General features: G+C 52.0%; 1 protein-coding gene across 4 annotated transcripts in view; it reads left to right on the forward strand.

The window, feature by feature from the left end:
• The window catches only part of LOC115165516 (formin-like protein 3), an 89,131-nt gene that overhangs the window by 38,296 nt on the left and 34,683 nt on the right, over window positions 1-16,152 (forward strand). For all 4 annotated transcript variants that reach the window (XM_029718691.1, XM_029718694.1, XM_029718692.1 and 1 more), the window contains exons 2-3: window positions 5,563-5,646; window positions 7,466-7,623. In XM_029718691.1, coding sequence (XP_029574551.1) covers window positions 5,563-5,646; window positions 7,466-7,623 — 242 coding nt within the window. The remainder of the gene's footprint in view (window positions 1-5,562; window positions 5,647-7,465; window positions 7,624-16,152) is intronic.

The following is a 16,152-nucleotide window of genomic DNA, read 5'->3' on the forward strand; positions in this document are numbered from 1 at the left end:
ATTGTGACTGATCTCTCCTCTACAGTCAGTCAGGTCCAGGGACACATTGTGACTGATCTCTCCTCTACAGTCAGTCAGGTCCAGGGACACATTGTGACTGATCTCTCCTCTACAGTCAGTCAGGTCCAGGGACACATTGTGACTGATCTCTCCTCTACAGTCAGTCAGGCCCAGGGACACATTGTGACTGATCTCTCCTCTACAGTCAGTCAGGTCCAGGGACACATTGTGACTGATCTCTCCTCTACAGTCAGTCAGTCAGGGACACATTGTGACTGATCTCTCCTCTACAGTCAGTCAGGTCCAGGGACACATTGTGACTGATCTCTCCTCTACAGTCAGTCAGGCCCAGGGACACATTGTGACTGATCTCTCCTCTACAGTCAGTCAGGGACACATTGTGACTGATCTCTCCTCTACAGTCAGGCCCAGGGACACATTGTGACTGATCTCTCCTCTACAGTCAGTCAGGCCCAGGGACACATTGTGACTGATCTCTCCTCTACAGTCAGTCAGGTCCAGGGACACATTGTGACTGATCTCTCCTCTACAGTCAGTCAGGTCCAGGGACACATTGTGACTGATCTCTCCTCTACAGTCAGTCAGGTCCAGGGACACATTGTGACTGATCTCTCCTCTACAGTCAGTCAGGTCCAGGGACACATTGTGACTGATCTCTCCTCTACAGTCAGTCAGGTCCAGGGACACATTGTGACTGATCTCTCCTCTACAGTCAGTCAGGCCCAGGGACACATTGTGACTGATCTCTCCTCTACAGTCAGTCAGGTCCAGGGACACATTGTGACTGATCTCTCCTCTACAGTCAGTCAGTCAGGGACACATTGTGACTGATCTCTCCTCTACAGTCAGTCAGGTCCAGGGACACATTGTGACTGATCTCTCCTCTACAGTCAGTCAGGCCCAGGGACACATTGTGACTGATCTCTCCTCTACAGTCAGTCAGGGACACATTGTGACTGATCTCTCCTCTACAGTCAGGCCCAGGGACACATTGTGACTGATCTCTCCTCTACAGTCAGTCAGGTCCAGGGACACATTGTGACTGATCTCTCCTCTACAGTCAGTCAGGTCCAGGGACACATTGTGACTGATCTCTCCTCTACAGTCAGTCAGGTCCAGGGACACATTGTGACTGATCTCTCCTCTACAGTCAGTCAGGCCCGGGGACACATTGTGACTGATCTCTCCTCTACAGTCAGTCAGGTCCAGGGACACATTGTGACTGATCTCTCCTCTACAGTCAGTCAGGTCCAGGGACACATTGTGACTGATCTCTCCTCTACAGTCAGTCAGGTCCAGGGACACATTGTGACTGATCTCTCCTCTACAGTCAGTCAGGTCCAGGGACACATTGTGACTGATCTCTCCTCTACAGTCAGTCAGGTCCAGGGACACATTGTGACTGATCTCTCCTCTACAGTCAGTCAGGTCCAGGGACACATTGTGACTGATCTCTCCTCTACAGTCAGTCAGGTCCAGGGACACATTGTGACTGATCTCTCCTCTACAGTCAGTCAGGCCCAGGGACACATTGTGACTGATCTCTCCTCTACAGTCAGTCAGGTCCAGGGACACATTGTGACTGATCTCTCCTCTACAGTCAGTCAGTCAGGGACACATTGTGACTGATCTCTCCTCTACAGTCAGTCAGGTCCAGGGACACATTGTGACTGATCTCTCCTCTACAGTCAGTCAGGCCCAGGGACACATTGTGACTGATCTCTCCTCTACAGTCAGTCAGGGACACATTGTGACTGATCTCTCCTCTACAGTCAGGCCCAGGGACACATTGTGACTGATCTCTCCTCTACAGTCAGTCAGGTCCAGGGACACATTGTGACTGATCTCTCCTCTACAGTCAGTCAGGCCCGGGGACACATTGTGACTGATCTCTCCTCTACAGTCAGTCAGGCCCGGGGACACATTGTGACTGATCTCTCCTCTACAGTCAGTCAGGCCCAGGGACACATTGTGACTGATCTCTCCTCTACAGTCAGTCAGGCCCAGGGACACATTGTGACTGATCTCTCCTCTACAGTCAGTCAGGCCCGGGGACACATTGTGACTGATCTCTCCTCTACAGTCAGTCAGGCCCGGGGACACATTGTGACTGATCTCTCCTCTACAGTCAGTCAGGTCCAGGGACACATTGTGACTGATCTCTCCTCTACAGTCAGTCAGGTCCAGGGACACATTGTGACTGATCTCTCCTCTACAGTCAGTCAGGGACACATTGTGACTGATCTCTCCTCTACAGTCAGTCAGGTCCAGGGACACATTGTGACTGATCTCTCCTCTACAGTCAGTCAGGTCCAGGGACACATTGTGACTGATCTCTCCTCTACAGTCAGTCAGGCCCGGGGACACATTGTGACTGATCTCTCCTCTACAGTCAGTCAGGCCCAGGGACACATTGTGACTGATCTCTCCTCTACAGTCAGTCAGGCCCGGGGACACATTGTGACTGATCTCTCCTCTACAGTCAGTCAGGCCCGGGGACACATTGTGACTGATCTCTCCTCTACAGTCAGTCAGGCCCAGGGACACATTGTGACTGATCTCTCCTCTACAGTCAGTCAGGCCCAGGGACACATTGTGACTGATCTCTCCTCTACAGTCAGTCAGGCCCAGGGACACATTGTTGTTGTTGGTTGAATGATTTTTCTTAATTTTTTGAGTTTCAGTTTCAATGTTGTATTATTTTTCTTCTTTTAAAAAAGAAAGAAAATGTTACTAGTTCTTTGTAAACATTCAAAGGATCAATTATTATAGTTGCTATGTTATGTAAGTCTGAGTCAACGGCACTCCAGACTGTATTTACCTCGGTTTCACTACTGTAGTGTGATTGCGTCAGGGTTTCCAGGCTACCTCAGCAGTACTCCACAGCACAGAAGCAATGTGCCCCAGTCCTCATTCATCACCTCAGACCGTCAGTCCAACATGATTCATGCTGCTGATGGAAAGATCCAATCACCCCACCGCATTGTGGAAAATAAATCAAAATATACTTTACATGTGATATTCCACTGCTATGAATCATTGTAGGAATAGCAAAGCATAGGAAAGTCCATGGGGCGTGATAATACATGATAATACATGGTGATGCTGGTGCTACTAATAGAATGGTGTATTGGTTCGTTGGTACATTTCATCTTGTACACATTCCCAGCTAAAAGGTGAATTTCAGTACAGGTGCTACTGCTGGTTAAAGGCTCCAGAGGATCATGACTAGACTGGGTCGTCATCTGTTAAAGCTCAGGTAGTGTGGCTCTATCTCCTCGCCTCCTATCTCCTCGCCTCCTATCTCCTTGCCTCCTATCTCCTCACCTCCTCAACCACACTGGAGGTCTCTCACCTCATCTCCTCCAGTGTGTTTTGAGAAGGAGGCGAGGAGAGAAAATGCAAGAAGGAAAGATGAATGAGGAAAGAGGATTTGAGAACTAGCCTGTGTGTGTCAGCAGGAGAGGCAGGGTGAGGCCAGGAGTCAGGCCAGGACTCAGGCCAGGTGTGAGGCCAGGGGTCAGGCCAGGAGTCAGGCCAGGGGTGAGGCCAGGGGTGAGTCCAGGAGTCAGGCAAGGGGTGAGGCCAGGAGTCAGGCCAGGGGTGAGGCCAGGAGTCAGGCCAGGGGTGAGGCCAGGAGTCAGGCCAGGGGTGAGGCCAGGGGTCAGGCCAGGGGTGAGGCCAGGAGTCAGGCCAGGGGTGAGGCCAGGAGTCAGGCCAGGGGTAAGGCCAGGAGTCAGGCCAGGGGTCAGGCCAGGGGTGAGGCCAGGCGTCAGGCCAGGAGTCAGGCCTAGGGTGAGGCCAGGGGTGAGGCCAGGAGTCAGGCCAGGGGTGAGGCCAGGGGTGAGGCCAGGAGTCAAGCCAGGGGTGAGGCCAGGGGTGAGGCCAGGAGTCAGGCCAGGGGTGAGGGCAGGAGTCAGGCCAGGTGTGAGGCCAGGGGTGAGTCCAGGAGTCAGGCCAGGGGTGAGGCCAGGGGTGAGGCCAGGGGTGAGGCCAGGAGTCAGGCCAGGGGTGAGGCCAGGAGTCAGGCCAGGAGTCAGGCCTGGGGTGAGGCCAGGGGTGAGGCCAGGAGTGAGGCCAGGGGTGAGGCCAGGGGTGAGTCCCGGAGTCAGGCCAGGGGTGAGGCCAGGAGTGAGATCAGGAGTCAGGCCAGGGGTCAGGCCAGGGGTGAGGCCAGGGGTGAGTCCAGGAGTCAGGCAAGGGGTGAGGCCAGGAGTCAGGCTAGGGGTGAGGCCAGGAGTCAGGCCAGGGGTGAGGCCAGGAGTCAGGCCAGGGGTGAGGCCAGGAGTCAGGCCAGGGGTCAGGCCAGGGGTGAGGCCACGGGTGAGGCCAGGAGTGAGGCCAGGAGTCAGGCCAGGGGTGAGGCCAGGAGTCAGGCCAGGGGTCAGGCCAGGGGTGAGGCCAGGCGTCAGGCCAGGAGTCAGGCCTGGCGTGAGGCCAGGGGTGAGGCCAGGAGTCAGGCCAGGGGTGAGGCCAGGGGTGAGACCAGGAGTCAGGCCAGGGGTGAGGCCAGGGGTGAGGCCAGGGGTGAGTTATACAGAGATCAAGCTGATCAAGCTGTTTGTGGTGTGCGTGTCTTTGTGTGTGTGTGTTGGTACGTGTGTGTTTGTACGCGCATGCTTGTTTGCGTGCGTTACTGCATGTGTGTGTGTCGTGGCTGCGGGGGCTCTGTATGTGGGATGTAAAATGGGGGGGTCCCGAGTCTGAGGCTGACTGAGAAAACAGAGCAAAGTCTTCATGGTCTCTTCACAGAGAAACACTGAGGCAATCAGATTCACATGACTAGGTGGCAAGGAGCTAGCTGTTTATGGGATCATGGTAGGAAGTCTTTACCCAGAGGCAGAGGGCCATGTCATATAGTCTGTGTTCTGGAACACACACACACACACACACACACACACACACACACACACACACACACACACACACACACACACACACACACACACACACACACACACACACACACACACACTTAAACAACAAATGAGACTAGAGCAGTCGTGTTGAATGACCTCATTTGAGCCATAGTAGTTAAACTGTGATGTAGAGGCTGTAGTCCGTATAGCATGTGGTTAAAATGTGCAGTGTAGTCAGACTGAAAGTTCTAGAAGCTTGTTGCAACCAACCGCAGAGGAGGGATGCAACCGAAAGTCTACCCTATTCCCTGTATAGTGCACTACTTTCGACCAGGGTCCATAGGGTCCATAGGGTACTGGTCTAAAGCAGTGCACTATATAGAGAATAGGATGCCATTTGGGACACAATTGAGGGTTTTGGATGAGCTCAAGTCAACAGGAAGTGAGATCATATGCCTGTGTCACTGCCCAGGATTCGGGACAGGACGTGTTGACCCGTCCAAGGCCCTAAAAGACACTAAACTGGCCTCAAACAACACACTTTTCTGAGGCAGGGTCATCAGCTCTGGAACGGTCATGAAATGATGAATTATGATGAAATTATCAATGAATGGTTGAACAAAGCTCTCTCACGGATATTGCATTGGGGTGTGATTGATGAAATATTGTTTTGTCTTTTCAGAATTCCATGAACCTTCCTCCTGACAAAGCCAGACTCCTCAGACAGTATGATAATGACAAGAAATGGGACCTCATCTGTGACCAGGTAAACTCCTTTAAATACAACAACACATGTAGGTTACTATAAGTGAACAATCCCACACCTACACCTCTACAAACCCACACCTACACCTCTACAAACTCACACCTACACCTCTACAAACCCACACCTACACCTCTACAAACCCACACCTACACCTCTACAAACCCACACCTACACCTCTACAAACCCACAACTACACCTCTACAAACCCACACCTACACCTCTACAAACCCACAACTACACCTCTACAAACCCACACCTACACCTCTACAAACCCACAACTACACCTCTACAAACCCACACATACACCTCTACAAACCCACACCTACACCTCTACAAACCCACAACTACACCTCTACAAACCCACAACTACACCTCTACAAACCCACAACTACACCTCTACAAACCCACACCTACACCTCTACAAACCCACCTCTACAAACCCACAACTACACCTCTACAAACCCACACCTACACCTCTACAAACCCACACCTACACCTCTACAAACCCACACCTACACCTCTACAAACCCATAACTACACCTCTACAAACCCACACCTACACCTCTACAAACCCACACCTACACCTCTACAAACCCACAACTACACCTATACAAACCCACACCTACACCTCTACAAACCCACACCTACACCTCTACAAACCCACAACTACACCTCTACAAACCCACAACTACACCTCTACAAACCCACACCTACACCTCTACAAACCCACACCTACACCTCTACAAACCCACAACTACACCTATACAAACCCACAACTACACCTCTACAAACCCACAACTACACTTCTACAAACCCACAACTACACCTCTACAAACCCACACCTACACCTCTACAAACCCACACCTACACCTCTACAAACCCACACCTACACCTCTACAAACCCACACCTACACCTCTACAAACCCACACCTACACCTCTACAAACCCACAACTACACCTCTACAAACCCACACCTACACCTCTACAAACCCACAACTACACCTCTACAAACCCACACCTACACCTCTACAAACCCACACCTACACCTCTACAAACCCACACCTACACCTCTACAAACCCACACCTACACCTCTACAAACCCACACCTACACCTCTACAAACCCACACCTACACCTCTACAAACCCACACCTACACCTCTACAAACCCACAACTACACCTCTACAAACCCACAACTACACCTCTACAAACCCACACCTACACCTCTACAAACCCACAACCTACACCTCTACAAACCCACAACTACACCTCTACAAACCCACAACTACACCTCTACAAACCCACAACTACACCTCTACAAACCCACACCTACACCTCTACAAACCCACAACTACACCTCTACAAACCCACAACTACACCTCTACAAACCCACACCTACACCTCTACAAACCCACACCTACACCTCTACAAACCCACACCTACACCTCTACAAACCCACACCTACACCTCTACAAACCCACACCTACACCTCTACAAACCCACACCTACACCTCTACAAACCCACACCTACACCTCTACAAACCCACACCTACACCTCTACAAACCCACAACTACACCTCTACAAACCCACAACTACACCTCTACAAACCCACACCTACACCTCTACAAACCCACACCTACACCTCTACAAACCCACACGTCTAGTCTATTCAGAATTCAAAAGCTATGAAGCAATGTTGATAGGTTTGATAGAAACATGTATTTCTCCAGTGTAGGTTTAGTCTTCACTTCATGATGATTAGAAACCTTTTACATTGCACTGCTCACTCTGTCCTCCCTCTTCCCGGTGTGTTATATTAGGAACGGTTTCAGGTGAAGAATCCTCCTCATACCTACATCTCCAAGCTACGGGGCTACTTAGACCCAGGAGTCACACGCAAGAAGTTCCGAAGGCGGGTCCAGGATTCCACTAAGGTTCTGAGGGAACTGGAGATATCACTGAGGACCAATCACATAGGGTGATGATCTATTCTCCATCCTCTCCTCTTCTCTCAGTCAGACTACATTAGCTCACCAACACTACAGTCCCTTTTTACATGATATTCACCAAAGATTGATGTGACTTGTCCTAATTCCTCAATGTAGTGCTATAATGTTACTCCTGGGGCGGGGGACAGCTAGAAGAATACTGGCTACTACGGAAGTGAAGGCTGATGGGAAATGATCTATTATTATTTTCCCCTTTAAGAAACAATTCCATGATCTCCCCTTTCAGAATGACCGTTATATTCCCCTTTAAGAAATAAAGGGCCTTTCTGTGCTCTTCCTCTTCCTGTCCAAGGTTCCTACAGCTTGTTTTCCTGCTGCCCTGATCGACATAAGCCCTGGTACACAGATCACTTTTAACTCCTATTGTTTTGTCCTGCCAGCCTCCCCAGTCTGCCCAGTCTGCCCAGTCTCCCCAGCCTCCCCAGCCTCCCCAGTCTGCCCAGTCTGCCCAGTCTGCCCAGTCTCCCCAGCCTCCCCAGCCTCCCCAGTCTCCCCAGTCTCCTCAGCCTCCCCAGTCTCTCCAGTCTCTCCAGTCTCCCCAGTCTCCTCAGTCTCTCCAGTCTCCCCAGTCTCTCCAGTCTCCCCAGTCTCTCCAGTCTCTCCAGTCTCCTCAGTCTCCTCAGTCTCCCCAGTCTCCCCAGTCTCCCCAGTCTCCTCAGTCTCCCCAGCCTCCTCAGTCTCCCCAGCCTCCCCAGCCTCCCCAGTCTCCCCAGTCTCCCCAGCCTCCCCCAGCCTCCTCAGTCTCCCCAGCCTCCCTCAGCCTCCTCAGTCTCCCCAATCTCCCCCAGCCTCCTCAGTCTCCCCAGTCTCCCCCAGACTCCCCAGTCTCCCCAGACTCCCCAGTATCCCCAGCCTCCCCAGTCTCCCAGTCTCCCCAGTCTCCCCAGCCTCCCCCAGCCTCCTCAGTCTCCCCAGCCTCCTCAGTCTCCCCAGCCTCCCCCAGCCTCCCCAGTCTCCCCAGTCTCCCCCAGTCTCCCCAGTCTCCCCCAGCCTCCTCAGCCTCCCCAGTCTCCACAGTCTCCCCAGACTCCCCAGTATCCCCAGCCTCCCCAGTCTCCCCCAGTCTCCTCAGTCTCCCCAGTCTCCACAGTCTCCCCCAGTATCCCCAGCCTCCCCAGTCTCCTCAGTCTCCCCAGTCTCCCCCAGTCTCCCCAGCCTCCTCAGTATCCCCAGTCTCCAAGTCTCCCCTGCCTCCTCAGTCTCCACAGTCTCCCTACTCCCCAGTCTCCCCCTGCATCCCCAGTCTCCTCAGTCTCCCCCAGCCTCCCCAGTCTCCCCAGTCTCCCCCAGCCTCCCCAGTCTCCCCAGTCTCCCCCAGTCTCCCCAGCCTCCCCAGTCTCCCCAGTCTCCCCAGCCTCCCCCAGCCTCCCCAGTCTCCCCAGCCTCCCCAGCCTCCTCAGTCTCCCCAGCCTCCCCAGTCTCCCCCCAGCCTCTCCAGCCTCCCCCAGCCTCCCCCAGTCTCCCCAGTCTCCCCAGTCTCCCCAGCCTCCTCAGTCTCCCCAGCCTCCCCAGTCTCCCCCCAGCCTCCCCAGCCTCCCCCAGCCTCTCCAGCCTCCCCCAGCCTCCCCCAGCCTCCCCAGCCTCCCCAGCCTCCTCAGTCTCCCCAGCCTCCCCAGTCTCCCCCCAGCCTCCCCAGCCTCCCCCAGTCTCTCCAGCCTCCCCCAGCCTCCCCCAGCCTCCCCAGTCTCCCCAGTCTCCCCAGCCTCCTCAGTCTCCCCAGCCTCCCCAGTCTCCCCCCAGCCTCCCTAGCCTCCCCCAGCCTCTCCAGCCTCCCCCAGCCTCCCCAGCCTCCCCCAGTCTCCCCAGTCTCCCCCAGCCTCCCCAGTCTCCCCAGTCTCCCCCAGCCTCCCCAGTCTCCCCAGCCTCCCCAGCCTCCCCAGTCTCCCCAGCCTCCCCAGTCTCCCCAGTCTCCCCAGCCTCCCCAGCCTCCTCAGTCTCCCCAGCCTCCCCAGCCTCCCCCAGCCTCTCCAGCCTCCCCAGCCTTCCCTTTTCCCCAGTCTTCCTCTTCACAATGCTCAGATGGTCATTGTACTGTACTGCTAGGAAAGGAATGGTCCACTCCCCCATAACATAGTAGAGGAGGAAGCTTAGTTGTTTACACCAGAGGGACAGGAAGCATGGCCGACCAACGGTGAACCCTGTGAAAAACACACACACGTGCAAGCACGCACGGACATGCAGCACGGACACACACACACACGCACACAGGCACGCGTACATACAGTGGGGGGAAAAAGTATTTGATCCTCTGCTGATTTTGTACGTTTGCCCACTTACAAAGAAATGATCAGTCTATAAGTTTAATGGTAGGTTTATTTGAACAGTGAGAGACAGAATAACAACAAAAATATCCAGAAAAACGCATGTCATTGATTTGCATTTTAATGAAGGAAATAAGTATTTGACCCCCTCTCAATCAGAAAGATTTCTGTCTCCCAGGTGTCTTTTATACAGGTAACGAGCTGAGATTAGGAGCACACTCTTAAAGGGAGTGCTCCTAACCGCAGCTTGTTACCTGTAAAAAAGACACCTGTCCACAGAAGCAATCAATCAATCAGATTCCAAACTCTCCACCATGGCCAAGACCAAAGAGCGCTCCAAGGATGTCAGGGACAAGATTGTAGACCTACACAAGGCTGGAATGGGCTACAAGACCATCGCCAAGCAGCTTGGTGAGAAGGTGACAACATTTGGTGCGATTATTTACAAATGGAAGAAACACAAAAGAACTGTCAATATCCCTCGGCCTGGGGCTCCATGCAAGATCTCACCTCGTGGAGTTGCAATGATCATGAGAATGGTGAGGAATCAGCCCAGAACTACATGGGAGGATCTTGTCAATGATCTCAAGGCAGCTGGGACCATAGTCACCAAGAAAACAATTGGTAACACACTACGCCGTGAAGGACTGAAATCCTGCAGCGCCCGCAAGGTCCCCCTGCTCAAGAATACATATACATGCCCGTCTGAAGTTTGCCAATGAACATCTGAATGATTCAGAGGACAACTGGTGAAAGTGTTGTGGTCAGATGAGACCAAAATGGAGCTCTTTGACATCAACTCAACTCGCCGTGTTTGGAGGAGGAGGAATGCTGCCTATGACACCATCTCCACCGTCAAACATGGAGGTGGAAACATTATGCTTTGGGGGTGTTTTTCTGCTAAGGGGACAGGACAACTTCACCGCATCAAAGGGACGATGGATGGGGCCATGTACCGTCAAATCTTGGGTGAGAACATCCTTCCCTCAGCCAGGGCATTGAAAATGGGTCGTGGATGGGTATTCCAGCATGACAATGACCCAAAACACACGGCCAAGGCAACAAAGGAGTGGCTCAAGAAGAAGCACATTAAGGTCCTGGAGTGGCCTAGCCAGTCTCCAGACCTTAATCCCATAGAAAATCTGTGGAGGGAGCTGAAGGTTTGAGTTGCCAAACGTCAGCCTCGAAAGCTTAATGACTTGGAGAAGATCTGCAAAGAGGAGTGGGACAAAATCCATCCTGAGATGTGTGCAAACCTGGTGGCCAACTACAAGAAACGTCTGACCTCTGTGATTGCCAACAAGGTTTTTTACCACCAAGTACTAAGTCATGTTTTGCAGAGGGGTCAAATACTTATTTCCCTCATTAAAATGCAAATCAATGACATGCGTTTTTCTGGATTTTTTTGTTGTTATTCTGTCTCTCACTGTTCAAATAAACCTACCATTAAACTTATAGACTGATCATTTCTTTGTAAGTGGGCAAACGTACAAAATCAGCAGAGGATCAAATACTTTTCCCACCCACTGTACGCACACATACACAAATTCATACATAGGAAAATACTCAGTTTGGAGAAACCACCTCTCTGTCATCCTAACACCCTGTTTAACTGATATCCTAATCAGCCATCAGACAGATACTTATGTACCTCTGATGGGTGTGAGTTAGAGATGTCCTTTAAATCCAACTAAAAGATGATTTCTGATCTGCCATTGTGTTCAGGGCATGGCTCCAAGAGTAAGACCTATTACATTTTTACCTCATCAATATAAGTCTTGTGTTCTAAAGTTTTTCCCAGAAAGAATAGGGATGCTATTTTCAGACAAAGGCTGTGTTTAGTGGGCAGAATAGAGTCAGTGGAACAGAGCCCTGTTTGTTGCGTGTCTCTGAATCCTGGCCCCTCTACGACCTGTTATTCCTCAGATTGCCAAAACAATCTGGAAAAGCATCTGGTTGGACAGGAAAAGAAGGGGGGAGGGAGGGCAAGAGATGGGAGAAACGGGAAGAGAGGTAGAGAGGGGAAGGGAGGAAGAGAGAGGGAGAGAGAGAGGGAGGGAGGGGAAGCAAGGGGAGAGAGGGAGGGAGGGGAAGGGAGGAAGAGAGAGGGAGAGAGAGAGAGGGAGGGAGGGGAAGCAAGGGGAGAGAGGGAGGGAGGGGAAGGGAGGAAGAGAGAGGGAGAGAGAGAGAGGGAGGGAGGGGAAGCAAGGGGAGAGAGGGAGGGAGGGGAAGGGAGGAAGAGAGAGGGAGAGAGAGAGAGGGAGGGAGGGGAAGCAAGGGGAGAGAGGGAGGGAGGGGAAGGGAGGAAGAGAGAGGGAGAGAGAGAGAGGGAGGGAGGGGAAGCAAGGGGAGAGAGGGGGGGAGGGGAAGGGAGGAAGAGAGAGGGAGAGAGAGAGAGAGGGAGGGAGGGGAAGCAAGGGGAGAGAGGGAGGGAGGGGAAGGGAGGAAGAGAGAGGGAGAGAGAGAGAGGGAGGGAGGGGAAGCAAGGGGAGAGAGGGAGGGAGGGGAGAGAGGGAGGGAGGGGAAGCAAGGGGAGAGAGGGAGGGAGGGGAAGGGAGGAAGAGAGAGGGAGAGAGAGAGAGGGAGGGAGGGGAAGCAAGGGGAGAGAGGGAGGGAGGGGAAGGGAGGAAGAGAGAGGGAGAGAGAGAGAGGGAGGGAGGGGAAGCAAGGGGAGAGAGGGAGGGAGGGGAAGGGAGGAAGAGAGAGGGAGAGAGAGGGAGGGAGGGAGGGGAAGCAAGGGGAGAGAGGGAGGGAGGGGAAGAAGAGAGAGGGAGAGAGAGAGAGGGAGGGAGGGGAAGCAAGGGGAGAGAGGGAGGGAGGGGAAGGGAGGAAGAGAGAGGGAGAGAGAGAGAGGGAGGGAGGGGAAGCAAGGGGAGAGAGGGAGGGAGGGGAAGGGAGGAAGAGAGAGGGAGAGAGAGAGAGGGAGGGAGGGGAAGCAAGGGGAGAGAGGGAGGGAGGGGAAGGGAGGAAGAGAGAGGGAGAGAGAGAGAGGGAGGGAGGGGAAGCAAGGGGAGAGAGGGAGGGAGGGGAAGGGAGGAAGAGAGAGGGAGAGAGAGAGAGGGAGGGAGGGGAAGCAAGGGGAGAGAGGGAGGGAGGGGAAGCAAGGGGAGAGAGGGAGGGAAGGGAAGCGAGGGGAGAGAGAGGGAGGGGGCTGGTAGACAGGAAACTGATCAAGCGTGCCTCTTCCTCCTCCTCCCCTTTACTCCTCCCCCTCCTCTTTACTCCTCCCCCTCCTCCCCTTTACTCCTCCCTACACCCAATCTCACTGCTTCTCTCTGTTTCTCTGCTCACCTCTCTCAATTCAATTTAAATTTAAAGGGCTTTATTGGTACGGGAAACATATGTTTACATTTCCAAAGCAAGTGAAGTAGATAAACAAAAGTTAAATAAACAATAAAAAGTGAACAGTAAATATTACACTCATACAAGTGTTGCAACAATGTGCAAATGGTTAAAGTACAAAAGAGAAAATAAATAAACATAAATATGGGTTGTATTGACAATGGTGTTTGTTCTTCACTGGTTGACCTTTTCTTGTGGCAACAGGTCACAAATCTTGCTGCAGTGATGGCACACTGTGGTATTTCACCCAGTAGATATGGGAGTTTATCAAAATTGGATTTGTTTTTGAATTCTTTGTGGGCCTGTGTAATCTGAGGGAAATATGTGTCTCTAATATGGTCATACATTTGGCAGGAGGTTAGGAAGTGCAGCTCAGTTTCCACCTCATTTTGTAGGCAGTGTGCACATAGACTGTCTTCTCTTGAGAGCCAGGTCTTCCTACGGCGGCCTTTCTCAATAGCAAGGCTATGCTCAAACAGTCTGTACATAGTCAAAGCTTTCCTTAAGTTTGGGTCAGTCACAGTGGTCAGGTATTCTGCTACTGTGTACTCTCTGTTTAGGGACAAATAGCATTCTAGTTTGCTCTGTTTTTATGTTAATTCTTTCCAATGTGTCAAGTAATTATCTTGTTTTGTCATGATTTGGTTGGGTCTAATTGTGTTGCTGTCCTGGGGCTCTGTGGGGTCTGTTTGTGTTTGTGAACAGAGCCCCAGGACCAGCTTGCTTAGTGGACTCTTCTCCAGGTTCATATCTCTGTAGGTGATGGCTTTGGTATGGAAGGTTTGGGAATCGCTTCCTTTTAGGTGGTTGTAGAATTTAATGGCTCTTTTCTGGATTTTGATAATTAGCGTTTATCGGCCTAATTCTGCTCTGCATGCATTATTTGGTGTTTTACGTTGTAGACTGAGGATATTTTTGCAGAATTCTGCATGCGGAGTCTCAATTTGGTGTTTGTCCCATTTTATGAATTCTTGGTTGGTGAGCGGACCCCAGACCTCATAACCATAAAGGGCAATGGGTTCTATATCTGATTCAAATACTTTTAGCCAGATCCTAATTGGTATGTAGAATTTTATGTTCCTTTTGATGGCATATAAGGCCCTTCCTGCCTTGTCTCTCAGATCATTCACAGCTTTGTGGAAGTTACCTGTGGCGCTGATGTTTAGGCCGAGGTATGTATAGTTTTTTGTGTGCTCTAGGGCAATGGTGTCTAAATGGAATTTGTATTTGTGGTCCTGGCAGCTGGACCTTTTTTGGAACACCATTATTTTTTCTTACTGAGATTTACTGTCAGGGCCCAGGTCTGACAGAATCTGTGCAGAAGATCTAGGTGTTGCTGTAGGCCCTCCATGGCTGGGGACAGAAGCACCAGATCATCAGCAAACAGTAGACATTTGACTTCAGATTCTAGTAAGGTGAGGCCGGGTGCTGCAGACTGTTCTAGTGCCCTCGCCAATTTGTTGAAGAGGGTGGGAATTAAGCTGCATCCCTGTCTCTCACCCCTCTCTCTCCCTCCCTTCTCTCTCTCTCCCTCACAGGGGCAATGGGCCTTCCTTTCTGCCTCACCATTGGCTCTCCAGGTTATTTTGTAACCAAACAGTCCCCTGTCCCAGTTACATTCCTAACCAAAATATTGTGGCTATTTTTGGAACCTTTTACCCCAATTCTACTCCCCTGTCGTTTCCTAAGGGGGAGAGCAGGGGTGTTGAGCCTAACGCTTCAAACACACAGACAGCATCATCGCATTTTGATGCACAAGAATTACATTCATTTCCAATGAAAGCCTGCGTTTGCCTTGCAGCATTGCATTGCAGAGGCAGTGTGTTCTGTTTGGTGTATATGTTGGATTTATAGAACGTATGGGTCAAACTGTATGCGTAGACGGCTTGACAGAAATGGTAGCAGAAGGTGAATGTTGAACTGTTGTTACACACATATCCAGATGATGATGCGGACCATTTAGCGCAAAAAGCTGTCGGTGTGTTGGAAGTGTAAGGGGGAAGGCAGATTCAATATCGGGACTGTCAGGGGCTCCAACCTGAGCCCAGTCCCCTCTCTCTGCCATACCATATGCCTTCCATATTATTTATCTCACCGCAACAGGAATTTCTTTGCTTGGACTTTCTTTTTCACCCGTCCAGAAAGCTGGAGTAAAATGAAGAGCCTTGCCAAGTCCTTTCTCTCTCCGTCAGGGGTGTAGTGGAGTGGAGGGGAGTGGGGGGGACCCCATTTTGTGCAGGCTTTTACAGCTTTCAGGAATGTGAGAAGCTAGTGTGTTCAGTGTCTGCCTGTCCTTGTACTTCTCCCCTTCCTCTCGGTTCCTCTTTCCATCCTCTCTGTTCCTCTCTCCTCCCTCTCCTCCCTCTCTCTGTCCCGCTCTGTCCCTCTGTTGTCCCTCTCTGTCCCTCTCTGTCCCTCTCTGTTCCTCTCTGTTCCTCTCTCCTCCCTCTCCTCCCTCTCTCTGTCCCTCTGTTGTCCCTCTCTGTCCCTCTCTGTTCCTCTCTGTTCCTCTCTCCTCCCTCTCTCTGTCCCTCTCTGTCCCTCTCTGTTCCTCTCTCCTCCCTCTCTCTGTCCCTCTCTGTCCCTCTCTGTTCCTCTCTCCTCCCTCTCTCTGTCCCGCTCTGTCCCTCTGTTGTCCCTCTCTGTCCCTCTCTGTTCCTCTCTGTTCCTCTCTCCTCCCTCTCTCTGTCCCTCTCTTTCCCTCTCTGTTCCTCTCTGTTCCTCTCTCCTCCCTCTCTCTGTCCCGCTCTGTCCCTCTGTTGTCCCTCTCTGTCCCTCTCTGATCCTCTCTGTTCCTCTCTTTTCTTCTCTGTTCCCCTCTCCTTCCTCTCTCCTTTCTTCCTGTTCCTCCCTATTCCTCTCCTTCCTGTTCCTCTCTCCTTCCTCTCTCCTTCC

The sequence above is a fragment of the Salmo trutta genome, chromosome 28 (genome assembly GCF_901001165.1).
Source record: "Salmo trutta chromosome 28, fSalTru1.1, whole genome shotgun sequence".
Lineage (NCBI taxonomy): Eukaryota > Metazoa > Chordata > Actinopteri > Salmoniformes > Salmonidae > Salmo > Salmo trutta.